The sequence below is a fragment of the Melanotaenia boesemani genome, chromosome 21 (assembly GCF_017639745.1).
Source record: "Melanotaenia boesemani isolate fMelBoe1 chromosome 21, fMelBoe1.pri, whole genome shotgun sequence".
NCBI lineage: Eukaryota > Metazoa > Chordata > Actinopteri > Atheriniformes > Melanotaeniidae > Melanotaenia > Melanotaenia boesemani.
In genome coordinates, this window is record NC_055702.1 from 7,207,056 (window position 1) to 7,234,951 (window position 27,896).

The window sequence follows — 27,896 nt, forward strand, 5'->3', positions numbered from 1 at the left end:
GTTGTGTGTCACAGTTTGCCTCTTTCGGTAAAGGCACACATGCAAGCAGAACAGGAAATAAGAGAGAGGCAGTCAAGCAGAAACAATACATGTGAGCAGCAGGCATCGCTGGCTGCTGATACACAACTCTGCTTCACTGGCTTTTTGACAGACATTTAATGACGGGGGAACCTGAGAAGCAAAATCAGGCAAGTAGAGAACTTATCTTCACACACATGAAATTCATCTGAGTTTCCTTTTCTTTGGGAAGACAATCTTTTAAGTAATATTACTTTACACTTAGGTCAAACATGTTTTCAGTATTGTTTTTTTTATTTATTTTTTTTCAGTTTAAGACAATCCAAAATAAATGTGGTTATTTCTTTCAGCTGCTTACTCACCTTTACTCAGCTATCAGTCAGGCCTCTCTGTGTGGCCTCCAGATGATTCAATATGCTGCAGCAAGACACATCACATCACTGCTGTACTTTCCTCTTTGTTTTGGCTACTTTTAATATTTTATATTGATTTTAAAATCTTTAATCTTCAACAATATGTCAGACTTATTGATCTGGTATGTGCTTCCCGAACAATAGGATCCACAGATAGTGCCCTGCTAACAGTTTACAGGTCACAGCTTGTAACAAAGGGAGATCAGACGTTTTTCGTTAGAGCCACCCTCTACCTGATGGATCCCTCTGCCTACTGAACTCACCCTGTTCCCTCTTGTTAGACACCTTGTACCTTTATTTAAAAGCACTATACAAAGAGTACAATATTGTTATTACTGTTCATTTTTTCCCTTAAAGTCTTATTTTTTTAGCTTCACTAATTTACCCTTTTATGTTTAAAATGATAATAAGATTTTAGAAAGGAAGTCTAACTTTAAAATTAATCAAAGTGCTTAGTAAAGTAATTTTGTCCATGAACACTAACTAAATCCTATTGACTTTATTTCTTGTGACTTCTACAACTTTTTAAGTGCTAGAAGAGGCAATACAATGCCTTAAAGAGTCAGTGGTTGGCAAATAAGATGCTGCCTGAAAAGGTAAACTGAGATTGCCGGGTGACGTTATATTAAGACTGAGCCTTGGACGGTGCAGGCTTCCTGTTTTGTGGCTAAGCAATCTTCACTCTGCAGTTTTGTCTGAGTTTTAGCTTGCCAGTTGCTGTTTTGCAGCAACTGGCAACTTCCTGTCTATTTATGTGCACAGAAACAAAGGTGATTATCTCAACCAGCTTTTTTGTATGTGTGTGTCTGTACACCCTGTCCAGTGGATAAACTTTCCTTTGTGTCAGTCACAAACCTTGAATAGATTGGTGGTTTGGTCAGTGGGACACGGACATAAGGCCCCAAAAAGGTGCCTGGGAGCCTGTAACAGAGCTTCAGTTGTAAATGACTAAATCTATAAAATACATCTAGAAGTTTTAAAACGATGGAAAATAAAAATGAAAAACCCTAAATAACCACATAATAGCTGTAAGGACATGTTGTATGGCTACACAACTACTAATTAATCTTTAATTGCATAGCAATATTTGCCCCAAAAGCAACATTTTTAAATGTATTTTAGATTTTAGTAAACGACTGAATCAAATAATAGACGCAGACATTAATGTTGTGAACTCAAGCTCTAATAATGTCTTGAAATGCATTTAATTACATTTCAGTTCAAAACAGTAGAAAAAGACATAGAAAATATCTCTGACCAAAAATGAACAGACCTAAAGTGTCATTTTAACTACTTTAACTAACAGCTCCAGCTTAACTTTTTATATGTTTTCGTCCACACTCTTCATTGATAGGCATTAATTAAGCCAGGGCGGGATCAGCCAGCAGCAGCTTGAGTCTGGCCAGGAAGCAGAGGTGAACATCCTGCTCTGGAGCTGGGAGCGGTCCTCCAGTCGAAGGACCGAGGCTCAGTGCTTTTGAACGGGGGACGGGCCTGAGTCAGCACCGTTTCTCACGAAAGTAAACGTTGCGTGTTTTCACGTCAGCCTCCAAAAGTATCCAGAGTATAGCGCCCAGGCTCTGACGTGTCCGTCGCTAATATCGGTGTACCGGAAACCGTGCACAGACAAACGTTCTGCGTTAATATATATATATATATATATATATATATATATATATATATATATATATATATATATATATATATATATATATATATATATATATATATATATAAAGTGAAAAGAGATAACTTTTTTGTCAAAGAACTGACAAAATAGTGACAAATAACTATAAGCCACTGTCTCACATTTGTGATGTTTTTGTTAAAGCCGCACCAACATCAGATTTCTTCTTTTTCTAGGTTCATGATGCCATTTCAACATCCACAGTAACAGAGCGGCCACACAGGTGCACCACAGCATGGAGCTTGTCTCGGTGGAGCATGATTTCGAGTACAAAGCAAAGGATGGTCGCCTTGTATCCATCAAACCAAACGAGAGTTACATCCTGGTGTCCAAAACCAATGACCACTGGTGGCATGTTCGCAAAGACCTGCACAGCAGACCTTTTTATGTCCCTGCTCAGTATGTGAAGGAGCTCTCAGCCCCCACCAAAGACTGTCCTGGTCCCAGTAAACTGAATATAGATGAATGTCTGAATAATAGTAAGCCTGTGAATGTGACTAAGAAAACACCACATGATACAACAGTTGTGCTTCGTGAATCTGCTGTGGACTATTCAAGGGAGACATGCCGCTTCTCCACTTTTGGTTTCTGTGACAATGCCCCTGATGTGAAGCTATGTGAGCCTCTGAAAGAAATACCACGCACCAGTAGCTTTGCACACACCTTAAATGACACAAAGACTCACAACTCAATGCGAAGTTTTTCATTTACTTCAATACCTCTGCACACAGAAGGCCTGCAACTGTATGCAGAACCTCATGCTAAGCCAAAGACCAGGGAAAAACAGCAGGAGGCCAAAAGCTCACTGCAGGACGGTGAAACTGAGAAGCCACTTACCGTTGTGGATGATACAGATGTGGGCTTCCCTTCACCCCCACCACTATTATATTGCATGATTCCAGAGATAAACATCACTGAATTTGACACTTCTGCTGAGAAATCAGATCATGTGGCTTCATCATTACGGCTCAGTTTAAATCAGCCTGCAGCAGCAGCAGCTTCTCCTATGGATGAACAGGTAATTTTTTTTTCCAATGTTTTTTTTTCTCGTTTTTGTTAAGCAATGTTAGCTCACTAATGATTGAAATTAAATTGTGCTATTTTTAGCCACTAGATGGCGCCATTTCAACATATAAATCTAAAGACGTAAGCCTGCTTTAACCCTGCAAAAAATAAAGAACTTAAAGGTTACATGACATATTTGCATCTTAACTTATGTATAGTAGCACTATAGTTAGAAATGGTGGAAGAGGTCCAGCTTTTAGCTAAATGGCAGTAACTTATTTGTTGTGAAGTAGTTTCATTTGATGTAGCAGAACACAAATATTTGTAGGAAATTTGCAAACAGGTTCTGGATGCCACTTCCCAAAAATGTAAACAGGACACAACAAACAAAATAAGACTGAAGCCAGATAGCACATTGCATAAGCAATCAACTGGTTTTTATTTCAGATTTTTCTATATTGTTATTTTTTAGAAATGAAACACTGAACAATTTGATCTCTTTAACTCTTCAAGTAATTAATTGATAACTAGGGATTAAGCAGGGAAACTGACAGGGTTTGTAGTAGACATTGTCTTAGTTTTTTTATGGTAACAATACTAGAACATGTGAAGCTGTTGTCTCCTAATGTTGTTAACGTGTGTGGCAAAGTTTAAATTTCATTTCCCTTCATGCTTCATTATTCATAACCTGATGATTTCAATTTCTGCTGTTTAGAGAAGTGTAAATAGAACCTAGTGGCATCTCAATTTCAGTTTCGTTACTTGAAACTGTCAATATGATGAATTTCATCAACTCTAAATGAAGTTGGTTACTAAGTTTTAGTTATTTAGGTTAGTTCGTTTTACTCTCTGGGTTTTGTGTGAATTTTAAAAGGCAGAAATGGGAGGGTTTGTGAAAGCCTAATAAATTATTTTTATTCTGTAGTTAAAAGGTTTTAAGATATTTTTCTGGAATAAAAGTGGGATGGTGTATTTGCATTGTTCCATGGATGAGACTTATAATAACCACCACTTTTTAGATCCTTAAAAGTGAAAACATCAATAATAATAATAATAATAATAAAAATTGTGCACTTTTTAAAATAATTTGTGCACGAAAGGTGTTCATGAATGTCTTGAAGGCTAAGTTTGGGTTTAAATTAACCAGTGAATAAATAAAATATAGGAATATTTGCAGTAGTTTTTGGAAAATCTGAATCTGAGAAGTAGAAACTTGATGATGGTGGAATTACAAAAGCACAACTTCTGCCACAGAGCTACACAGAGAATTTAAAAGTAGCACACAGTGTAAAACCACATATGAGCAAAGCCATTGTCCAGAAAAAAGCCTAAATCAAAATAAGAAGAAACATTATGAGAAAATAACGAATGACACCAAAATTGTTTAATAAAACCCACTTTCTTGAAATCAAATCATACTATACCATCATAGCTTCTTTCTTTCTGGAACAAGTTTTCAAAAAATGCAAATTAAAAAAAACATGACTAATAAACAGAGTTATTTACACAAACTTTTAAGATTTTAAGTATCAAAAGCAGATTATGCAGAAATGGTAACTCTGCTTCTCTCCTCTTCATTTAACAGGTGCTACGTATATTTCATTTAATCACTAACATAGCATCACAAATGTGGATTTAGTTTAAAAAAATTAATTATGTAAAGTTACTAAGTATGATCATACCTTCTCAAATGTTTAGAAAGGTTTTATGATGAAGCTGCTGTCATCTAGACAGAATGTGAAGTGGACATCATAGGCAGGTTTGTCTGGACACCATATTGAATTCCTATGTGTGCATGGCCTCATGCATTTGAAAATAAGTTTTCTTTATGCACACACTGTCAGATTAATCTTTAAAATCATATTTGGTTAAATTCTACTAATCATAACCAAACGTATCTGTGCATTTCACGTAAAAAAAACAACAAATGTTAGAGGTCATTTTTCTTTTTTTAAAGGTCCTCTAAGTCTCTAACACATCAATCAGAGGAGGGAGTCCAAATAATGACATAATTATGATTTATGAAGGAAGTGTTGACTAACTAAAATGAGTCTAAAAATACTTCCTCTTGAACACACATTTAAAAATGCTTCTTCATGTGTCACACATTTGTTTGGCGTAACAGTTGTGCATGTTCTCTGAATTTAATTGTTTATACTGTAAGTTTACAACTGTCTGGAATATCTTTTTGGTGTGAATCCCATCAATAGTACTCAGCAAGGGTAATTCAGCAGGTTGAAATGGCATTGGGTCTGTCAGTGTCTGTTAGAGACATCAGTTTTAATGTATAAAAATCTGTGCTTTTACCCACTTAGTATGTTTTCTTCTCTTCTTATCTTCCTCCACAGGCCAGCAGGCCAAGCGTTGCACAACTCCTACAAAGTCTGGACTAATGAACAATATCTTTGACCTATAGACAAACAAAGACAATCTTTGTTATCATTAGCAAACACTACTTTGTTTGCATTTGTCACTGCTGATTTTTGGCATTAGTTTCGTATATACAGACCCTTAGGCAGTATAGAGGTATAAGTGACTGAATATCTGGGGTCCTTTGATTTGCGACACCCCTAAACAGAACAAGCAGCTGTCCCTTTTCCTGCACTGGACTTAAAATCAACCAGTCCTGCCAGTCTAGGAGCTGGCTGAGTTTGCTGGTGTGCCCCCTTGTGGAATCCCTTTGCAACAACCATAGTACAAGGAATGAGTATATGAACAATTTTCTATCAATGAAGCTGCTTACAAATGTGAGAGTATATTTTTTAAGTTTTAGTATTTGATATGATAAATTTACACTTTTCGAATGGGTGTCGTTTGAAACCAAAGATGTTTTGAAGCCAGCGTCTGTGACTGGAGTTGAACTTTAAGCCATTCGCTTATCAGCTTGATCCATCTTTTATAAACAGTTTATAGCTGCTCTGAAGCTACTGCCTATAAAGCAGTCATGAGGATTGAGGCTGAATAAGCTCGCTTCTTTTCTTACTCCATCCCGCTTGTGTGTATTAATCTTAACTTTTTTTTTATTTAATGTTCATTTTTTCGTGCTCATTTTCAAAACCTGTGAGCAGGCTTGGATGTGAAGCAGTTTTCTTCAGCTACGTCTACGAACTAATGTGGTGTTTTTGAATTTATCAGATTAAAAACTGAACCACTTGCTGGTTTTGACACTTTTTGCAGCGATGGGCTTCGGCTGAGTTCAGGATATCTGTGCCAGCTCATCAGCATATGAATGGCCGGTCGTTCCCTTCATGCCATTTCAATGGGCAAAAAAAGAGGTGTTCCTTGAACGCCTCACTAATTTCAGATTTTGGTCTGCGAAAGTTTCTGGAGACGGAGAAACGCCATCGACTGGTGTGTATAGATTCTGTTTCTTTGGTTGAGCTATTTTTTTTTTTTCTTTGACTGGTTTTGTGTTTGTCCAGCTTGGTGGAAAGTTTTTCCGGAGGTTTACGGTGTGCGTGTTGGACTGGAGTAAGGAGGAGTTGTTACTAACCCCGCACCTCATAAAACTCGGTGTACTGTCAAAGTTACACCAGAACAGGTTACAAACAGGTTGTGTGAGCTTCCAGAGGAAAGGAAGGAGTTAAATCCGAAAGGTGCCAGCCACTCCCAAACCTCCAGCTGCTACTGTACCTGGTTTCCCCGTCACCAGTGACGGTCCTGGGAATTACTATGAACCGCACCGAGGAAAGAAGCGATGAAACATTAGCGAATATAAACCCCAGCTAGCCTTTTATTTATGTTGGATGTAGTTTGGTGAATATACTTCACAAACTATCGTTTCGGGTAAGTTTCGTGATAGTTATCTGTGTTTTGCACCTGTTGCAAGGAGTGACGTCAGTCAGCTGGTGAAGGAGAAGGTGGTTAAATTTAATCAGTGTCTTTGGCACTTTTACGTCATTTTGGATATTTTATCTGTTTACTCGGTGAGTTTGTGCGCATTATTACACTGTAATTATAAGAAGCTTGTTTCTTAATTCATTTACTCGAAACAATCTGAATTCCTGCGTTTAAGACTACAATTTTGCATAATCTGTGGTTTTCTTCTCCCCCTGTGGAAAAATGAATGAATCCTCTCACTTATAACAGGACCATTAATGTGCCAGGACCCCTCAAGTGCATTAATTCTTACCCTACAATGGAGGGCCATCTCCATGGTGATGTGAGGGGGTCTGGCCTGACTCCCAACAAGCAGGGCTTTGGGGGGATTTAGTGCCAGCTCTGCCGTGCACTTGGCGTGTGTGTGCATATGTAATATGCAGGACTTCCAATTAGTCCAAATGTAGGTCGCTTAATATGGAGGGTGTGTATGCTGCTATGTGGGCTGAAATGGGTTAGTAAGTTGGGCCAATGGATACAAATCCAGTTTGAAATTGGGAATCAGAGAGTTGTTAATGATTAGTGTTTATTTTTTTATTGTTACTGCTGCAGAAACTTTGCATTATGTTGCAAACTTTATCAGAGCTTTTCCAATTCTGGTGGGAACTCATTGGGAAAACCTTTCAAAGCATCCACGAAAATATTGAAAGCATATCACATGACGCTTTATCACTTAAAGATAAAATAATTATCAATTTTGGGTCCAGTGTTCAATTGACTTTTGACTAGTGAAAGTAACAGTGTAAGTTAAAAAGCACATTAAAGCCCAGACCAAACTGACATTTTCTTCCATAAAGGAAGTGTGGAAGCCAGTTTCTTTAAGCATATCATGTAGAGTGAAGTGATATGTGTTGTTCAGTGAAACAGACAAAATCAAATGCCAAAAAACTGCTCCAACAGGTAGTGTGAGTATCTCATCAGACCTCTGTGTACTGAACATGTTTCCATGAAATATCTAAAAAGAGGTGCACATTGCTTCCTTGTGAGGGTGCGTCTGTTGTTTTAACCTGATTTTAGATATAAAAAAATACAGGTTTTTTGCAAGACAGCCACTCTGTTTCAGTTTAATGGTTTTAGACAGTTGTGCAGCACACTGGTTTGACAGCTGGAATGTGCCAAGTGAAATACTATTTAGTTATTTTCTGAGGGTTTAATAACCCCCTAGCTCTCATCTTTCTTAATCTAAATTACATATTGATCTTTTTTCTGTGTTAAGTTGTGAAAACTCATATATAACCCTGGGATGTTCTTGTTTTAGTACCAGTGTGATGTCTGCTTTGAAGACACGTTCCACCCATATTCAGTAGATCAACATCAGGAGGTACAGACTAGCAAGCACGTGCACAAGGAATCAAGTTGTGCACCAGGTTTTTCCACATGTCACAGAAGTACTAGTATCCCAATCCAATTCAAAAATTGTGAGATTGTGATCAAAACAGAATCCCACGAATATTAAAATGTGTTACACTGAACAGGATGTACTTTCTAATCCTAACCACAAGTTTTTAATATCCGATAGCCGACATTTACGTTCACGCAGGGCCTTGTACACATCTTCTGATAAAGACATTCACATCCTGCTAACTGATCCAAACTCTGGCAAACTCATTTACATAAAAGATTCAATAATAAACTAAAAAAGCTTGGATCTCTAAATAATTGGTATTTCCACGAGGATGCTGCGTTTGGTACTACACGAGTGGAAAGAACTTAGTGTTTACCTACAGATATAAGCTCATTGATTATAAAATCTCATCTTGAGACTCAGAATTGACAAAATTTTGCTGACATAAATCAGCAAGATTGATCCATTTTACATATCTACAAGTCAGTTGGCAGTTTACTCTCAGTTCACTTGTGCAGCTTGACGTCCACAATCCAATAAAAACAGTAAACAAGCCTAATTATGCCAGTATGTGATTCTTATTAGAAACTGTGTTCCAATATAAGCTAAAGAATAACTTTAATCCATTCAGTTTTACAGATTCAGCCAGCTTGTTTTAGCTTGTTTTGCACAAAAATGACTTCTAGCATGTGGGAAATACCAAACGGACATGCTAGCAAACTTAAATTCATCGTTTTCATTATAGGATGTCTTTAAATGATAATCAGTATGAATACAATTGTTTTTTTTCCAACTTACTGGTTATTTTTCCTAAATTTAAACACTGGTGGAATTGAAAGGAAAAGATTATAATACATCATATGATTATTACAGATAGGATTGTAAAGTATTTCTTACAGTTTAAATTACAGTAAAGAGAATTCTAACTCTTTAAAAACTTTTTAATCTTTATTTTGTTTTGACTGTACGTCAACAAAGTTATGTAATCTCCAAAAGAAAGTTTGTGCTGGTCTTTGTCGTCATCAGTTGCATTAGTCATATACCCTGGAATGTCATTACTTTGTGTAAAGTGTCCTTTAAAGCCATAATGATGTGCTTGATTACAGTGATCCAGTGGCTCAGTACATCCCACTGGGACTGCAAAGGTTTTTACTTTAATTATTTGCAGGTTTCCAGAAGCAAAGACTACTGCTGATATCCTGAACGTATAGGCAATCTTTTTCTTTTTTCTTTGCATACTGGCTCATGTTTACCAGCACCCAAAAATAACAAGGATCTTTTGCAAAAGAGTTGCAAAATAAAAGCATTGCAACAACTGGTACAACAATCTTTTCCCCTCCCACTCAAACAACACTTATGCTACAAAGCATGAGTGGGAGAAATCTGTCATAAGCAGGCAATATCAACGGGTTTTGCACATCGGCATGCAGACCTGGCCTGAAGAGCAGAGATATGAACACGATAAGCTGATAGGAGTCCACACTGGGCATTTCTGGAGTCATCCTGGATTCCACACCATGATGAGTGTGATGTAAGAGGGAGAGGAGCCAATTTGATTCAATAGCTCAACTGTGTGCTTTGTGGCGTGATTTGGGCCCCAATTTGGTTCTCCATTGTTTGATTGGACGAGTGCTAATGTGGTTAAGCAATCAAGCAGATTGCTGCTTCATGCATTGCTGAGGTCAGAGAGTTGACTGTTCTGCACTGCAGGATTTTCACCCTGAATTGCGCTCAGAAACATTTAGTAATTAGCAAAGCTGTATACATATTCCAAGAATTAAAAAACAGCTCTATCAGAGAGATGAAGAGTGTTGACTTAATATTTTGGGAAATTTGTTAGCAGTAATCTCTGTTTTTGAGGGATATGTGAAGTCACAAAAAGTTCTAATTTACAAAGCAGGCAATCGATGGCAGCTATATGTGTTGTCATGTAACCTCGAAGTTTATTTATGATAAACCCCTAACCTAGAAACCTCAATATAAATGGCCACAAACTGCAGCCTTTGTAATGATGTAGAAGGAAGTGTTGATTGTAAAAACTGACTCAAATTAAAAGTAGATTTCCTGTTTGAAGCAGTGAGCCTTGTGGAGGCTGCAGCTCCTTCTTTTTTTTATAGTAGGATATTATTGCTTCCCTTTTTTTCTCTTTATTGCCTGAGGAACCTACCAGAAAAGGGTTAAATACAGTGCGCTACATAAAATGAGCTTTTCTTTTAAGTGGTCAAAGTGTGTTTCTTTAAAAGCTTTGTTTTCATTACTCTTGTTTCCTTGTTTTATCACACAGTTAAACAGACAGGAAGTGGCCTGCAAAGATCATGTTGTTCCTCCTGTCTTACACTTTTTCTCTGTCTCTTTCTGTTTTGGGCTCATGCAGACAGTTACCCTCTACCCTCCTAGCCTGCATACTGAAACTCATGCTTAGGCACACACAAACACAGAAACTGACACACACACACAGATCTCACCCAGTCCTTGCATAGTCCCTTCCTGCTGCTATTGTAACAGAGCTCACAGTTCTCCTTTCTATCTGGGCTGCAACTGTAACAGCTGCAAGAGAGAGGGATTCGTGCGTGAAGGGGAGTTCATAAATGTGCACTCCTTTCCGTTCTATCGCAAGTTGCAGATGATGTTGAACGTTTAAGTTAGATGTTTTGGTATCTGTTTGCATGTTTGGATATATATGGAACCTGTCATTAGAAGAGCATAGACATGGTGGACATGTACTCCAGGTTTGGTCAGGTCATCAGGCCAAGCGGGGCTTGACTCTGCCAGTAGCAGCTCAGGTAGGTGATCGTTCGGATATCCCCAAAGCAGCTTTTTCAAAAGATCATTATACCATTCTAATTTTCTGTTGAGTATTCTCTATATGTTCACAGGCTTTTACATCTGTGTTGCTTCCTGTTTCACAGAAACTCGCCTCCACTACATGTTTTGTTTTCCTGTACACAGTGAAGTGGCATAAAGTGCCTGTCCTCTTCGATGTTATTGATGATCTTTAACAATTTTAGTTTGACATTTTTAAACCATTTAATTTTTGTATGTGTTTGAAGGCTTTGTAACTGTCCTAACATGGCATTCAAGTGTTGAGGTTTAAATTTCAACGCTGTGTTTGCAGGTGTGTCACGTCAGCTGCTGTTTCAGTCTGTTATTGTGAATACAAACAAGTGTTACACCATAGAAACTACATCAGAGTTTTACTGTCATACATAATGCACCGTAGGTGCTATAAAATGCAAGAATTTACAATAATAAAGGAGTACATTTTTACCTGGTTTGTCCATTTATCTATCTGGTAAAAATGACGTAAGGAAGTTAATTAGAAAAAAATTTCATTGCGCTTGAGTTGACATCGGTGCACTCCACGACACATGACCAACATACTGCAGGCTACAACAGTAACCATAGCTATGCCATTCAGAGTGATGCCTTTTACAGTGTGCAGTTTTATTGCATGCAGTTGGTTTTTAATGGTCTGGGGTCATCCCTGCTTTGCTATTTCAGATCACTGACACAGCTCTTTTATTTCCTCTGTCTGCCTCTGTGTACTCATGTGTTGTTTGAAATCAATCTGCTTCGGGGTCAGTTGTCTGGTTGTCCTCATTGATCGCTTTGTGATTATTACATCAATACTGAATGAAAACATAAGCACTAAATATTATACATCTTATTTATTAAATCATTAAGTTTATAAGCTTGTTTAAAGTGGAAGAAATTTTGATAAGTATCAATAGCACAGTTTAAAATGATTATATCGGCATCAAATTTAGACTTATTGATATGGAAAAAAGATTTTTTAAGGTCTTAAATGTGAGCATATAGAATTATTATCACTAGTTTTGTATATCTGGCCTGTTAAGCTTAAGCTAAGTTAGATAATCTTGCAAAACTTCCAAGTCTCATGAAAATATGTGTATAAATTTGTAATTAATTATTAAAAAACATACATGTTAGATTTTGAACCAAGATAAAATGTGTAGGTTACTTTATTAGATTTAAAAATAAAAAAACCTGGTACTGGTTTCTAGAAAGTGTTGGGTAAATAAAAAGCTTAGTGAATGAGTACTGGATATCACAAAGTTTGGCCAACATTAATAGTCCAAGTCTTGACATGGCAAGTTGACATTTTTGCCTTTAGGACATCCAAATTTAGCACAGGGTTCTTAAACTTTGGACCTCGAGGACCTCTGCCCTGCAGGTTTTAGATGTTTCCCAGCTTCAGCACAACTGTCTGAGATTAATCATTACGGGGAACTTAACAACAAGGTGTTGGATCAATTTCTTTTAAATCAGGCATGTTGGAAAGCACGTAAAAGCAGAAGGACAGTGACCACAGTGAACCTGAGTTTTACATACGTACTTTAAAAACTTCAAACACCTGCTGATTGCAGAGCCCTCCTTAGGTCAAATAGTTCACATATGCAGCTCAGCTTGCAGAGATGTACATCACTTCCTGTTTCCAGCTTGTCTATTTTTTATGTGTGTTTGACAATTCTCTTTAACACAAAATCTGTATGGCAACGTTTGAGCCTTGTTGTAGCCATGCCAGCTTCTGTAAATGAAAATACTTGCTCATGAAAAATATATAAACACTCCAATAGCAGAAAATCCAGCCTCGACCCAATACAATTTGAGAATATTCTCGGTTAATACAGAAAAATTGTTTCTATTTTCCGCTCAGATCACTTTTTTGATATCTGTAAGGAAAATAGAATTGGTAGTTTTTTGTGAGTTACTCTTATAAAAATCATTATAAAAATATTCTGCTGTGGAATGTAAAACAGTAAAGTACAAGTGCACCACTGGAGCAAATATACTTTGTGCATCTTCATGTTTTGTTGTGTAACATTTTCTCCCTTTACCACTGCATGGTTATTTAAGTGATGAGCAGATACGACACAAGACAGTCTTGGTAAATATAAACCACGACGCAAGCTGTGTGACAAGAGGTAGTTAAAATTTAGGCTGAAGCTAACAGCAGTCACTTCTTTTATATGTGGCACCATGATGATGGCGAAAGAAAGGCTAAGCAGGGCAATAATTCCCCAGAGTTTTACAAAGAGGAATAAGCTCAGCCGTGGAGTACAGGTGAGGAAATGTGAGTTTTGTCGTGACAGGGGTTGTTTCACCTTAGTTTGTGACAGTGTCAGCTGTACTGAGGACAAAGACGGTGTTTCAGAAGAGTCAGTGTCACTTTCATTGGTATTCTTTAAACAAATTAGTTGTGGTGATGGGGTCTGTTTTGCATGCCATGTTCTATGTTCCTGGTGCGCATCGAGTGGATCCACGATGCTCTGTTTGTTGATAGCTTCCTTTTGATGAATAAAAATAAGAAATGCTGAAAAGCGCCTCCTAATCATTGCAGAATAGGTAGCTTTTGCACTTGTGACCAAAGTTAATGCTTCACTGTAGTGATGAAGTTTAACCCAGTTTTGAGTCCTCTGCAGTTGTCCTGCAGTCAGAGGGTGATATTTATAGTTATTTTGTTCTAAATCCAAACATAAAAAACTATAGATACTATAAACTATTTATAAACTGATTTAAAACACATATGATTTACTTTGTAAGGAAGGACTGAGCACAGACACAAATGTTGAGAGTTGTTTTTGGATGAAAAACTATCTGTGGATGCTTACAGGAGAAATATAACTAGACTTTGTTATCGATCACTGTCGTGAGAGAAACGCCCAGGGTTTTATGTTTTGTTTTTGTTTTTCTGGCTGTAGACCTCTTCCTGTGTTCTGTTAGTCTGACCAAGGTTGAGTTATAGTGGGCTGAAGGCTTGGCTTTTGTGTTTACAACGTCACCAAAGTGTCGTTCAAAAGCAAAATTTTTACTTCTAAATTTGCCTTCTTGTTACATTAACTGAATTTATACCATAGATGCAGCCAAGGATGAATTTTTTTTTTGCCTTTCTACAGGTGCAGAATGAGAGTCTCCGGACAGCAGTGTACGTCAATGTAGAGCAGCTTCGTCGAAGCATCTGCGAGTCTCCCCACTCAGCTTCATCGCCCGGCTCACCTTCCTATCTTGACCAGGAAGAATGGGAGGTGCATGTTGACCAAGAAAGTGGACAGGAATACTATTATCACCCCGCTACGGGGCACACCACTTGGGATAACCCCTTTTTAGACTCCCCTACAGACCCTGAGCAGCTTTCTCTAAAGGAGCCCTGCTCCCCCACGCCTTCTCAGTCTCCTATCCGTTCTCTGTCCACTTCCTCCCCCACTGGGTGGACCTCAGACTGGGAGCAGTTAGTGGATGAGACCAGTGGTCGCCCCTACTTCTACAATCCAATGTCTGGGGAGACGTCCTGGGAACCTCCAGAGCAGCAGAGCCCATATCCCCCTCTGATGGAGCCTATGAGTGTGCACAGGTTTCATGAAGATGGGCCGGTAAGGACAGCCTGGCTGCTCCACTTAGCTTCTCTCTGTCTCCTGTTTTAGCTTCACCCAGGGGAAAGCTGTAAATACAGTCTGCTTTTAATGGAATTAAATCCCCTGCACCTACATCACAGACAAGACTCATTTCATTAGGAAAGCTCACAGCTCCAGTGCAGAATGTCCCCAACAGTAGTTCCCAGCAGCATCCCTCACTTTAAAAGAAAAGAGACATCTGTCCTCATTCACATTTACTGATAATAGTTGATGGTATTTGTTTTTGAACATTTCAATACCTTAAAGCCTTCAAGGAAATTAATGGATGTCTGGAAATTGATACGATTCATATTCAAGTTACATCACACAAACAGATCATTAGTTGTTGTTCACAACACAAGCAGCAAGCGACCCCATTTTTACCCTTGAGTGACTTCATCCGAGCTGGAGAAACAGCATCAAGAACCAGAAAACTCTGAGGTCATAGGAACATTGTGGCTTATTTGTGAAAATCATTTCTAACATCAGGATGACAGAGAAAAATGATTCAGCTCACTCATTCAGTAATTCTGCATGTTGCAACATTACAGCACAGAGTGCAAATTTCAGAAGAATTGTTTGGTTTTCAACTGTGAAACGTGATAATAAGACACTAACTTTTACTAACGCTCAAATAAAATATCAAAATATTAAACAGATATGCAAATTATTAACTAATGATCTATAGAAATTGTTTAAGTAAAATTTTGTAACCTTCTGACAGAATGAGGTAATCGAGAAACTCACACTTGTTTTTAGGAAGATTTCCATCTTAAGCATTGCTGATTAAATCCTATTAGAATTATAGATGCATGCAAGCCTCTGCTACATATCACATGTTCTGCCTCTACCAATTTTTGTAGTTTAGTTGTAGAGTCTTATCGGTCTAATCTACAAGTGTTTTAAGCCAAACTGTTTTCTTCATGTCTTCACATCCAGCCTCCATTACCAGAGGAGGACTACCCTTGTGAGGATTACCCCCCTGCAGAACAGCCAGAAGCCCACGAGGAGCCCCTTACAACTGGACCTCCCACTCTCCCGAAAGAGTACACCCTCAGCCATGTTTGCCGGACCATCATTCCCCGGGCCAATCTGGACCGCAGCACCCCACCTGGTTGGCACCTCACCGTGGAACCCAACGGGACATGGGTGTTCACAAGTGAAAACTCTCCAGATCAGGTGTGACTATCCCACAAAAGTCCAGTCAGTCATAAGTTCAATTATACCAGGTTGCAAAAGATTTTAATGGAGTCTCAGAAAACATGAAATGATGGAGTATTCTGAAGTTGGGGCTTTCTTGATCAAAGAAGCACATTGTTTGATGCCTACAGCTTATTGTTTAGGAACAGGTTTGTAGATTAAATACTATTAGTGCATTTAAAGTAAAAATACTTTCAGTTTCCTTCTTCAGTGTTGTTAAAACATTAGTGACAATGAGATATGTTTAACAAAGACATTTCTGTGTTGTAGTGGATCAAGTCTGTGGATGAACGAGGGCAGACCTACTACTACCTGAGAGATGGTTCCAAGTCCCAGTGGAACCTGCCTGAAGTAAGTTTCCAGATGGGTTTCAGGTTCATCAGAAAGTGCTTCTGTTTCAACTTCATAATGTGCCATTGTTTGTTTTTGACTGTTCAGGTTCCTGTAGCTCCAAGCCAGTACAGGGTGGAAAATGGTGTTGAGACCCAAAATGTGTCAGTCATGAAAAACTGGAGACACACCATGGGACCTGCTCAGCTCAACGTCACCCAGGATGATGGGGTATATATACACACACACACACACATACACACAGTAACACAAACTCAAACCTGCACGCACATGTGTGACGCATCCAGGGTGTGTCAGGCAGTTTAAATATAAGGCTTTAGTCATGCAGTAGGCAAGTAAGTCTGTGTTTATCAGCCTACACTGAAAGGTTTTAACCCTTATTTAGCAAGGCAAATCAACTGCATTGCTCTCTGATTGGTAGAGACAGCCTGAGGACAGAGACAAAGAGGGAATGAGTAGGGAGGGGTAACATTTGTACCAACACCTGGAAGATCCTGGACACCAACAAGGGCTTGTGCTTATATTTACTACACAACTCACCATTAGCAGTCAGGGGTTAAACCTCAATCTCACTCAAGCCAAAGCAAAGGCTTCCTTTAGTGTGAAGACTTCTTTTGAAATAGGGTTGAACCATGACAGAATAGGCCAAGATCAAATATATGGACACTCCTTAAAACATTAATGCTTGTGGGAAATAGTTACAGGACACCATTATGTCACAAGAAGCCCACAATACAGCACATACAATATAAAGCAATAGAATTTTAAACTTTCTATTTGCTGTTTTCTTTCAGAGGTTTGTCCCAACTCACAAGAGGAACACGTCAGACTACAGCAGCGACAGCTCCAGTACAGGAAACTCTCCAGAGACGCAGCATAACGTGAGTAGAACTAGTGTCCTTCCAAACCAAACATGTGTTAGTGTAACTATGCTTTCCATTAAGCCCAGTGATCTGAACATTGTTCTGTGTCTTTCTCTCTAAAGGCTGTTGGGTTTAGACCCTGGAGAAACCCTTATTATCTCACATCCAGGTGGCTGCGCTATAATGTGGGTTGTTAGTTTGAGCGTTCACCTGAGCTTGATCCATAGATAGCTGCATCTATCTATGACAGGTGAAAGGTGTGACTTTCCATCACTCAAAGACTATTTGTTACACTTGGTTCATTCAAGTCAGCCCCGTCTTTCATAAGTGATGTGATGCATTTTTCCTGCTGGAATAAGAAAACCATCTTTTGTGCTGTCATTGTCGCTTAAATGTGCATTTCTGCAACTTAACTGGTCTGAAGATGGTTCTGTTATAGGACCTGAGCTATGCTCCTAAATTATTACAAAAGCAAATTAGCAATTTGAGCCTTGGGATTGTTTTTTTAGGCAGCTATAGATCTAAACCATTTTCAAATCATAGTACAATATGAGAGCATTATCTCTGCAAAAGGCAACGTTAGAGTGTTTTAACACTTGAACTGGAACTATTCTGTAATTACTAAAACAGCCACCTGCGATCATTGTGACCCCTACATTAAAACTTGAATTAATTCCCTTTATGAGTATACAGCTTAGAGGACACTAATTATAATCAAATAATGTTTTACAATACCTAATATCAATTTACATAGCCTAAATATTATAAATATTATGTATAATAAATGGAAATGAACAGAAGTGGAGTAGCCTGAAGTGATAGAGCACAGACAGCAAAAATAAGTAAGACTGGGTTATCTGAAGGCAAGAATATTTATATAATCTACACTATTTACTATAAAGGTAATACAACTATTTACAAATCCATGTAAAATCAGTGCAGATCACGTCTCCTCATCTGCCACAATTCCTGCACACAGCTTTGCAGCATGTGTATTGTTGTTTTTTTTTCCCCCAAGCTTCTTGACACCTGGTACTGCTGCGCTCTTTGTTGTTGTGCACATTGCTGGCTGTTTCCCTTTATAAACTCCGCTTGAAGGTCCTCCCCCAGCTGCTGCAAAAACTTTCTTTAAGCTATTTGGGTGCTAAAGAGACTGACTAAAAAAATTCTCTCAAACAGTAGGACTTGATCTGACATGATCCAAATTGGCCAATTTTGTCTGAGAGAAAGTTGTTTAGCGCTATTTGAAAGGCTACACCTTAGCTTTCATTTTCGGTTTTGGCTGTTTGTTTAGAGCTGAGTTCCTGCTGTTTACAGTAGTTCCTCAAATTCGTATAAGAAATTTCATAGGCTTGTGGAGACCGTGTGTGGTTCGCTTTCAGAGCGTGTTGGCATTTAACTGAATACGTTATCTTACAATGAAATGTTCCTTGTGTCAAAGGCACGTGGAATACAAACCCAAAGCATGATCAATCCACTGTGCTAAATTCCCGGAGAGGCTTCTTTTCACTAAACTCCTCCCCTTTCTTTTCTCTAATCATACTTTTACATAAAAAAACTGCTTTAGCTTCACCTTTCAACAGGATTTGTTTACAAATCACCCAAGGCTTGTTAAGATATTCATTTGCAAACATCTGATACTGAGTTATGTGGTGAGGATGCAGGAACGTTTTTTGTGGAGGTCACACTTGCAGTAGCATGTACAGTAGAACAAAATACCTCAGCACAGTCAGATAGGAGTTTTACTGGTCTGTTTTTAAACTTCTAAGCTATGTTTAATCAGTTTTTTAGACTTTAAGCTCTCTGTCATGAGTGCCAAAATGGTTTTAGGATGTTACATTCCCATTATTTGAAAATAAAATATTAACCAGGTTTGTCTCATCTCCTCTATTCACAGTAACATATCTTTAAAAATGTTTGCGTGCCACTTTAAATCATCAGTTTTCTTAGATTTGCATACATCTCTTTAGAGTTAATGAGCTTCAGACAGAGAATGCAGATAGTTTTTGAGGTCACCACAGCATTGAACTAGATAAAATATCACCAGTTTTGTCCTTTAAGCCTGAGTAGAACTGTTTTTATGGTAAAATCACAAATTTCTCTGTCTAGATTATTCAAATAGTCTAAATCAGGGGTCTCCAACTCCGGTCCTCGTGAGCTACTGTCCTGCAGGTTTTAGATGTCTCCTACTACAACACACCTCTGCACAAGCCTGTTAAGGGCCAGTGATTTGAGTCAGGTGTGTTGCATCAGGGTAGAATAAAAAAAACCTGCAGGACAGTAGCTCACGAGGACCGGAGTTGGAGATCCCTGGTATTGTTTGGTATATGTTTGATATATGATTAAGTCTTTGACATTATGGGATGCAGCACTTTTGTTACAGTCTCTCTAATTATTGTGGACATAATTTGCAAAAGGCTTCGCTTTTAAACTTAAAACTTAATTTGTATGTATTACTTCCATGAAGAAGTGTTTGTCATTTTAAACATAGGTTTGTCTCCCACATAACACCACGTGAGGCACCTTCAGATATAAGACTAACAGAGGATGGAGTCCTCAAAGAATAAAAATGTTGTCTTTGTTTTGATTGCAGGTGCAGAACTTGGAGAAAGCTGGAATCCTCAATAAAACAAAAGTGTCTGAGAATGGAAAGAAAGTGAGGTAAAGCAGAATGATGTTGGAGTTTTTTTTTTTTTTTTAATTGTTTGACACTACATAATTATTATCTTCAAACACTTGTGTTTATGTCTGTATAAGACGGTTATTCTCCCTTTGTTAGGAAAAACTGGACTCAGACATGGACAGTTCTTCATGGAGGAGTCCTGACTTTCCACAAGGACCCAAAGTCAACAACAACAGGTGCCGCGGTACGTTTTACACTTAATATTCATGACACACATGTTTGTATGTAAACCTGCATGCTGAATTCCTGCTCTTTTAACATTATGTCAGGGTTAATAGAAGTTGAAAAGTTGAGTCTAATCACTTTTTATTTTTAATCATATTTTTAAAACTTAAACTTGTTTATAAAACCCCCTTTGTACCATGTTTCATGTCCAAGAGAAGAAATGAAAGACAAAATTACAGCACGATGCTGGCTGCTGTGTCACTTCTACGAGGAGTGACAGCGCAGACAAGCCCTCAGGTCATGAGCTGGCCGGGACAGTCAATGCTTTTGTTTAGTGTCTCCTGGAATGTGGTGCAGTCGGTTTCGTAAACAGCTGGATTTTTTTATTCATTTATTTTTTTGTCATGTAGAGCAAGACCAATCAGATTGTTCCCGAGGTCACAGTGGATCTGAAAGGCGCTGCGATTGGCTGGGCTTCGAAGGACAAATCCAGTAAAAAGAATGTATTAGAGGTGTGTTGGTGTGTTTGCATGGAACACAATGTAAAGTGTGCCTTTTATCTTGAGCAAGTAGCAGTTGTGCCCATGTTTTTAGCACTTGTGACACTGTTAATGTAAAACTAAAACATAATTTCACATATTCAATACCAGAAACAATGTGATAAATGTGTGAATGAGCTAAAGAAATTTGATTAATTGTCCTTTTAAGCTGAATTTTTTTCTCTCCTTCAGTTAAAAGGAAAGAACGGTGTGGAGTTTCTCATACAGTATGATACAGAAAGCATCATCACTGACTGGCACAAAGTCTTAGTGGACACCATACGACAACTTGTAAGTCCTGACCAGCCCCAATAATGGTTAGAAAAATCTGAAAAACAAGCAGCTGCAATGTAAATATTCCCTTTTGCATATTGAGATTAGTTCTTTTCTCATACACAAAAAGGCTGATATTGAATTTCTATGATTCATTATAAAGCTACAGGCAGTAAATGATTAACTTTGCATAAATCATGATGGGAACAAGAAATAACAGCTTTGACCAGTTTGGCCAAAGGTTAAAAAAAATCACATGCCATCAAGTGGCATATTGGAAATGTACTTTTTCAATGATTCCGGTACTTATTGACACTATATGTAAATATTACAACTTAACTTAAATTGTCAGCATTTGAAGAAAGATAATCACTGTTGAAAATTCTTTGTAAATTAAAACAATACTTCAAAGCTTCATTGTGTTGGCTGAAGTGACATACAGAGACAAAAACTGCACCCAATGAAAACACCTGCTCTGAAACCAGTGCATGGTTTGTCCCTTCTTAGCTACTGTAGTAAGCTCTCAATGCAACATGATGCAAGGGCAATGTGATGACCAGTGGTATCTTTGAAAATAAATACCTTTATCTCAGATAAAGATCACAGAACAATTATTGTTTTTATGCAGTTTGATACTAATGAAAACATTATTTAAATTTTTTTCATATCTTTCATTAGGTCATCTACACTGGATGTAAATGCACTCTTTGCAGAATGCATAAACACTGATTTGATTCACCTGTTTTGTTGGTCTGTGTATCAGGAGTACCAGGACCACCATTCTGAGGAGGAAGACAGCGATTTATATGAAAAGATCAGCAACACAGACGACAAGTTTGGAAGCAACCTAGAGAAGCGAAGACGTGAGTAGAGCAAAATTAAATTTTCCTTCACTGAGGAAGCAAAATTGTGTCTGATTTAAGTGTGCCGTGAAAGACGTAATCATTTTGACCTAGTTAGACACATCAAGCCCATTGAGAGCTACGATTACAACCATTTTAAATGTCTGTCGTTGCTCTCTTCAGCCTCCAAGCCAACTGTCACACATTCATCCAGCTCTGTTGGAGAAACAGACCAGAAAAAGGTTCGAACCAAGCTAATGAAGTTCCTCATGAAACGACCCACGTTGCAGTCAGTCAAAGAAAAAGGCTACATCAGGGGTAAGTTGAAATAAAGGTGAATATAAAAGTGGTTCTTTCTGGGCTGTTTTTCCTCCCCTACAAAACATCTAATCTAATCCAATCCAGTTTATTTATAAGGCACATTTAAGACAAACAGCATTGTATCAAAGTGCTGTGCAATTTTAAGCAAACAAAGTAAAATTTATAAAAATAAGTAACATATATAGTAAAGGATAAAATCCACAATAAGACTATAAATATGGAAGTACACACATATGCACACGTACAACATAAACATGACACCAAGAACAATACAATCATACATTAGAAAAAGCCAGTCTAACCATGTGGGCTTTTAAAAAAATGTAAAAACAGGTAGTAAAGAGACCTGCTTAACAACTTGTTCCAGAGTTTTGCTGCCGCCACTGCAAAAACCCGAGCCCCTTAAAGGTAGAGCTTTGTCAGTGGTCAACTAAAGTGAGCTGCTCAGCAGACCTTAGAGGAAGGTCTAAAGGCTGAAGCAGTTCTGACAGGTAGGGTGGAGCAAGGCCATTTTGGCATTGATAAGCTAAAAGAAGGATTTTAAAATCAATTCTATAGCACACAGGGAGCCAGTGAAGGAAAGTCAAAAGAGGGGAAATGTGCTCATGTCTGTGTGTTCCAGTTAGCGGGCGAGCCACAGCATTCTGGATCAGCTGCAGGCGAGAAATGGAGAACCGACTAACTCCGACAAAGAGAGCATTACAATAGCCTGGGCGGATTATGACAACAGCGTGAATTAATTTCTCCAAATCCTTAAGGACCAAAATGGGCTTTAGCTTAGATTTTTTGTCTTAAATGAAAAAAGTCCTTCTATACCACAGAGCTGATATAACTGTCAAGGTTAAAATCACAGTCTATACTAAGCTGGTAACCTCAGTTTTAATGTAAGGATCCAGGGAATCAAATAGGACCACTTGGTCCAAAAAAAATGACTTCAGTTTTCTACTTGTTAAAATTCAGGAAATTCAAAGACATCCATAGTGTGATGTCTTTAAGACATTAATGATTTTGTGGAGTCTGTTATTTTGCTTAAGGGGGACATAAATTTGACAGTCTACGTAACAATGAAAGAAGAGTCCGTGTTTCTTCATAACTGAGCCCAGGGGAAGCAAATTTAATGAAAATAAAAATGGACCCAGAATTGAACCCTGCGGCAACACCACAAAAGAGAGGAGCTGTAGAGGATGTAGAATCTTCAATACTAACACAAAAACTTCTGTGGGTGTGGTAAGATCGAAACCAGTCCAGTGCTGAGCCTTCAATGCCCATCCAGGCAGCAGTATGATCTTAAAGCCCCAGAACAACAGTAAAACCAGACTCAGTAGCTAAAAATGCCCTTAAAAACCTTTACAAGTGCTATGCAGGACTTTAAAAACAGATTGGAAACTCTCAAATATAACATACCTGTCTAAAAAAATGTATTTTTCTCAAGGATTTTATAGAGGAATATCAGTTTGGAATTTGGCCTGAAATTAGAAGGTATTAAAGGGTCAAGGCCAGGTTTTTTTAATCAAAGGCTGAACGATGGCATGTTTAAAACCTCAGAAACCACACTAGAGGTAAGGCTGGTGTTAAGTATGTCATGGACAAAAGGTCCAATAGTAGAAAGAACTCATGTAAAAACATGTGGAAGGATAGCATCTGAGGGGGGGGCCTGAGGGTTTCATATGGTTGATAACATCTTTTAAAAACTGAAGAAAAACTGTCTAAAGCAGACAGCAGAGCATGGGATGTGGATTGAAGGGTCAAAAGAAGGAGGAGTATGAATGAGTTCTTTAGTAGTCAAGATTTTACTTATTCAAAAATGAAGAAAGAAAATGTTCACAGCTTTCAGGGGAGGATTCAAAACTGGTAGACTGACATACATTAAGAATGGAACTGATGGTCTTACACGAAAACTGGGGGTTGTGACAGTTTGAGGAGATAATAGCAGAAAAGATTTTGTTTTCTCAGCTTTAACAATAGACTGATACCACCGCCAGCTATTCCTTACAATGCTAAAAGACACCACCAGTTTGTCTTTCTTCCACCAGCGTTCCTCTCCTACATTCCCGTCTAGCGGCACAAGTGACCTCATTTAACTTGGGCTGAAGGGGTGTGGATTTTGGGCACCTGATTCTCAAAGGGGCCACCAAGTCCAGCGTTTTAGTGCATGTGTGATGAAACTGTGCTAATAGTTCATCAGTATTATAAACTGCAGAAGAGTTTCGGGTTAGAGACACCACAGTTTTTAAAAGCTGAAGATAACAGAATGCAGCACCTTCTCTTAGGTGCACGAGGTTTAAACTGGCAGGGGAAGGGATATTAAATATGACAGGACAATAATGGGAAACGAGACCACTTCCAATCTCCAAGTTTAAAACTGTTAAACCGAAATATAAAACCAAGTCAATGTGTGTCTAAGTTGATGTGTCGGGCCAACCACAAATTGTACAAGAATAAATGTGTAAATGAGAGTAAAAAGTCACTCACCAGTGGCTTATCAGTACTACAGATATATATTTTAAAATCATTGACAACTAAGACATAACTATATTTGGGCATAATTTCAGCCAGGAAGTCACCAAACTCATTTCTGAAAACCTTATTGTATTTAGGCGGTCTGTTAATCACTCCACGTAGTACTGGCTGCTTGTGATTGGATGATTTAAATACATCAGAAAAAAAAGGTCATAGCATCTTGACAGTTGCAGCTCTTGCTAGAGGTTTCTGGTCTGCAATGGTCAGTACCTGGCAAAAGTGGTCCAATTAAGTAAAGTCATGGATAAGCTCAGTGATGTTTGTGGGGAGTGAGGGCTGGCCTGTGTTGTCTATTCAAGTAAAAGAAGACCTTCTTTTATTCTGACTGCTGAAAAAATTCTGTGTATCTATGTGCTTCTGTATTTTCTTTTTCTCTCTACTGGGGCCACTTGACCAGGTAATTTTTGCAATGAGAATTTATCAAGCATTTTACCTGGTAAAATAAAGGTAAATAATAAAAATAAAAAAGGTAAAACATCCCACTAGGCTACACTTTGAGAAAAAAGAGACCCCGTTAAAGGAGTGTGATGTTTTGGGCAATATTCTGCCAGTCATGTGGATATTACTTTAACACTTACTACCTACCTACACATTTCTCCTGATCATGTACATCCCTTCAAAGAACTAAAATTCCTTGATGACAGTGACCTTGTTTAGCAGACACAACAACCAGTTTGAGGTGTTGACTATGATGCCAAATTCTCCGGATTTCAATTCAGCCAAGCATCTGTGAGCTGAAAAAAAAGAATCCAAACCATGGAGGCCCTACCTCACGACTTACATGATTTAAAGGATCTGCTTCTCGTTGTTTGGTGACACAGCATCCCCACAAGGGTTTAGTAAAGCGAATGGACAGATCAGGGCTGTTTTGGTGTAAAAAGGTGAACCCGCTCAATATCAGGTGGCTGATCAGAGTATGTTTAATATATCGTAGAACAAAGAAAAAGTTTTTAAAGATTAGATGGGTTAAAGCTCGGATATGCATTAAATGACGAGAGGAGCTAAACTGTGCATATTTCTCCATCAGTCTGTTCCATCTCAAATTTGAAAAAGTTTATGTTTTTTGTGTATTTTACTACTGCTAATAATAATAATCTTATTTCCTGCAGAAAATGTGTTTGGCTGCCATCTTGCCACACTATGTACACAGGAGAAGACCACAGTCCCCAGTTTTGTGGAGAAATGTATTAAAGCAGTGGAGAAGAGAGGTAAGCCACATTGTTTGTCTCACAGCTGAATGGTTAAATTTTTTTATTGTTCTTGTGTGCAACACAGCAGCTGATCTGGATGTTCTGTTGTGTTGATTTACAGGTTTAGACATTGATGGATTGTATAGAGTCAGTGGGAACCTTGCTGTCATACAGAAACTGCGCTTTAAGGCTGATCACGGTGAGGTCAACTAGTTTTCAACAAGCTGTTTGAAGTGTTGGCTGCAGTCGCTTGACTTAGACAACAGCGCCCCCTGCTGTGTTTTAATGGCATGTGCACCTGTTGTGTTCAGAGGAGCTGGACCTTGAGGATGGTCAATGGGAAGATGTTCACGTCATCACCGGAGCGCTGAAGTTATTTTTCCGAGAGCTTCCTGAGCCGCTTTTCCCCTTCAGCCACTTTAATAAGTTTATCTCAGCCATCAGTAAGCAGCTTTTTGAAACCACGCATTTAATAACAGACATATTTTTGTTCATGTTACTAATACAGTTAAGAGAATTTTGATTCATAATGATGTTTGATTATCATTAACTTCTATTCTGTTTTTATAGGAATTCCTGATTACAATGCAAAACTGTCTTACTTTCGTGATCTGGTCAAATCACTTCCTCCTCCAAACCATGACACAATGAAGCTGCTTTTTGGGCATTTACACAGGTTTGTGTCCTTTTTTTCCTTTAAGTAGTGTCTTGGATGAAGGACAAAAATATTTTAAAGAATCCTTGTGCAGAATTATATAATCTCACAAAGAAACTAGCATCATTTTCAGTTTTTTTTCTAATATTGTAAGCCTTTTATAGCTTTGTATACTTAACATCTAAGTTACAAAGGTTTGTTCAGCTCCTGTCCAAACCTGAAAACTTTTGCCTTCTTTGCTAAAACATGTAATGAAGCTGAGAATAAAACATTAGAGATAAACAATATTTGTTTCAGGTGTTTAGATGAAATGACTAGTAGTACGTTACCAGGCAACCCTGGTGGTGGGGAGCTGGATGTAATTGGAGGAACACAGAGGCTGGAATACTAAATGGATGTTATTTATAGATCTGAGCAGACAGGAAGTTTTTATAATACTATCTGATCTGCATCTTATATCTAATGTTACATATAAAAGATAAATGCAAAATCATAATTTCTCATTATTATTTACAGGGTCATCCAGTGTGGCGAAGACAATCGCATGACTGTACAGAATGTGGCGATTGTGTTCGGCCCGACGCTGCTTCGGCCAGAGATGGAGTCAGCAAACATCGCCATGCACATGGTCTTTCAGAACCAGATAGTAGAGTTCATCCTAAATGAATATGAGCGCATCTTTCACTCCAGCTAAAGCAGTCACAAGTCTTCAGTGCAGACCCAGGCAAACGTCTGAATGTGTTGCAGCTATCTTTGCATGCACATAAGCAGCTTCAGTGAAACAACTAAAATTAAACTCATCTTGTATAAAATAAGTCAAAGGGCTCTTCAAGTCTAACCTGATTAGATAAGGGCTCTTCCAGCTGTCTTTGCTGAAAACATTAGAAGCATGTTTAACCTCTGTTTTGTCGGGATTTTTTGACCATCAGAGGCTCATGTTAAAACTCTCTTTGCCAGTATTGCGGGATTGGATGTCGAGTCGCACAGCTGCAGACATGTGTGGTTTGCTTTTATCTCTCAAAAACTTACTGAGTTTGTTTCTTTATTAAAGGAAGGACTGTAACAAATCACTTTTACTCTTTGAGACACTAGGTGTCTGTTTCTCACAAGCCACTTTCTCAACTTTAATTTTCTTGCTTGTTTTTGCTTTTTGTTTCAGTTTGTCTGACCTTTGTGTCAATAGAAGCCAATTCTGAATGAGTGCATTAATGCTGTCTTAAAGAAATTATCAGTAATTGCTTCTAACTTTATTTTAAAGCATATAAAGAGTTTTAAACATAGTTTTTTTTTTTTATTTGAAATTACAGTATATCACTTATTGCAATAACTGAGATTATCTTGTAATACTGCATTTTTGTCTCACCCTTCATTTTACCTATGAATGTTATTGTAATATAGAAATGTAAAAAGTATGAATATTAATACATCTTGCTGTGGAGTAGACGGTGACAGAAAATTTGTGCAGGTCATAGACTATTTTTCATGCTATTGTGAAACACCATTTTTCAGTTGTGCTGTTCTTAAAAAGACTGTA

General features: G+C 38.1%; 1 protein-coding gene across 3 annotated transcripts; it reads left to right on the forward strand.

Annotated features, from left to right (window-relative positions):
• The first annotated feature begins 77 nt into the window (after positions 1 to 77).
• arhgap27 (Rho GTPase activating protein 27) lies at positions 78 to 27,854 on the forward strand. 3 transcript variants are annotated; one of them, XM_041974442.1, is made up of 18 exons: positions 78 to 188; positions 2,295 to 3,136; positions 14,266 to 14,739; positions 15,700 to 15,939; positions 16,231 to 16,311; positions 16,399 to 16,521; positions 17,106 to 17,192; positions 19,768 to 19,835; positions 19,954 to 20,041; positions 20,433 to 20,534; positions 20,754 to 20,852; positions 21,598 to 21,697; positions 21,860 to 21,994; positions 25,627 to 25,725; positions 25,829 to 25,906; positions 26,019 to 26,150; positions 26,278 to 26,383; positions 26,879 to 27,854. In XM_041974442.1, exons 2-18 carry the CDS (start codon positions 2,354 to 2,356, stop codon positions 27,054 to 27,056), a joined length of 2,973 nt encoding a protein of 990 aa, XP_041830376.1. In that variant the 5' UTR covers positions 78 to 188; positions 2,295 to 2,353; the 3' UTR covers positions 27,057 to 27,854. The 3 variants fall into 3 exon arrangements, with proteins under 3 accessions (XP_041830376.1, XP_041830377.1, XP_041830378.1); XM_041974443.1 differs by lacking the exons at positions 78 to 188; positions 2,295 to 3,136 and adding an exon at positions 6,334 to 6,474; XM_041974444.1 differs by lacking the exons at positions 78 to 188; positions 2,295 to 3,136 and adding an exon at positions 10,880 to 11,130.
• Positions 27,855 to 27,896: the final 42 nt, after the last annotated feature.

Excerpts from the sequence above, each read along its gene's own strand:
- arhgap27 (XM_041974442.1), top strand. The coding sequence starts at position 2,354 with ATGGAGCTTGTCTCGGTGGAGCATGATTTCGAGTACAAAGCAAAGGAT. Across the intron at positions 3,137-14,265 it reads CTTCTCCTATGGATGAACAG|GTGCAGAATGAGAGTCTCCG; the intron begins GTAATTTTTTTT and ends GCCTTTCTACAG. Across the intron at positions 17,193-19,767 it reads CTCCAGAGACGCAGCATAAC|GTGCAGAACTTGGAGAAAGC; the intron begins GTGAGTAGAACT and ends TTTTGATTGCAG.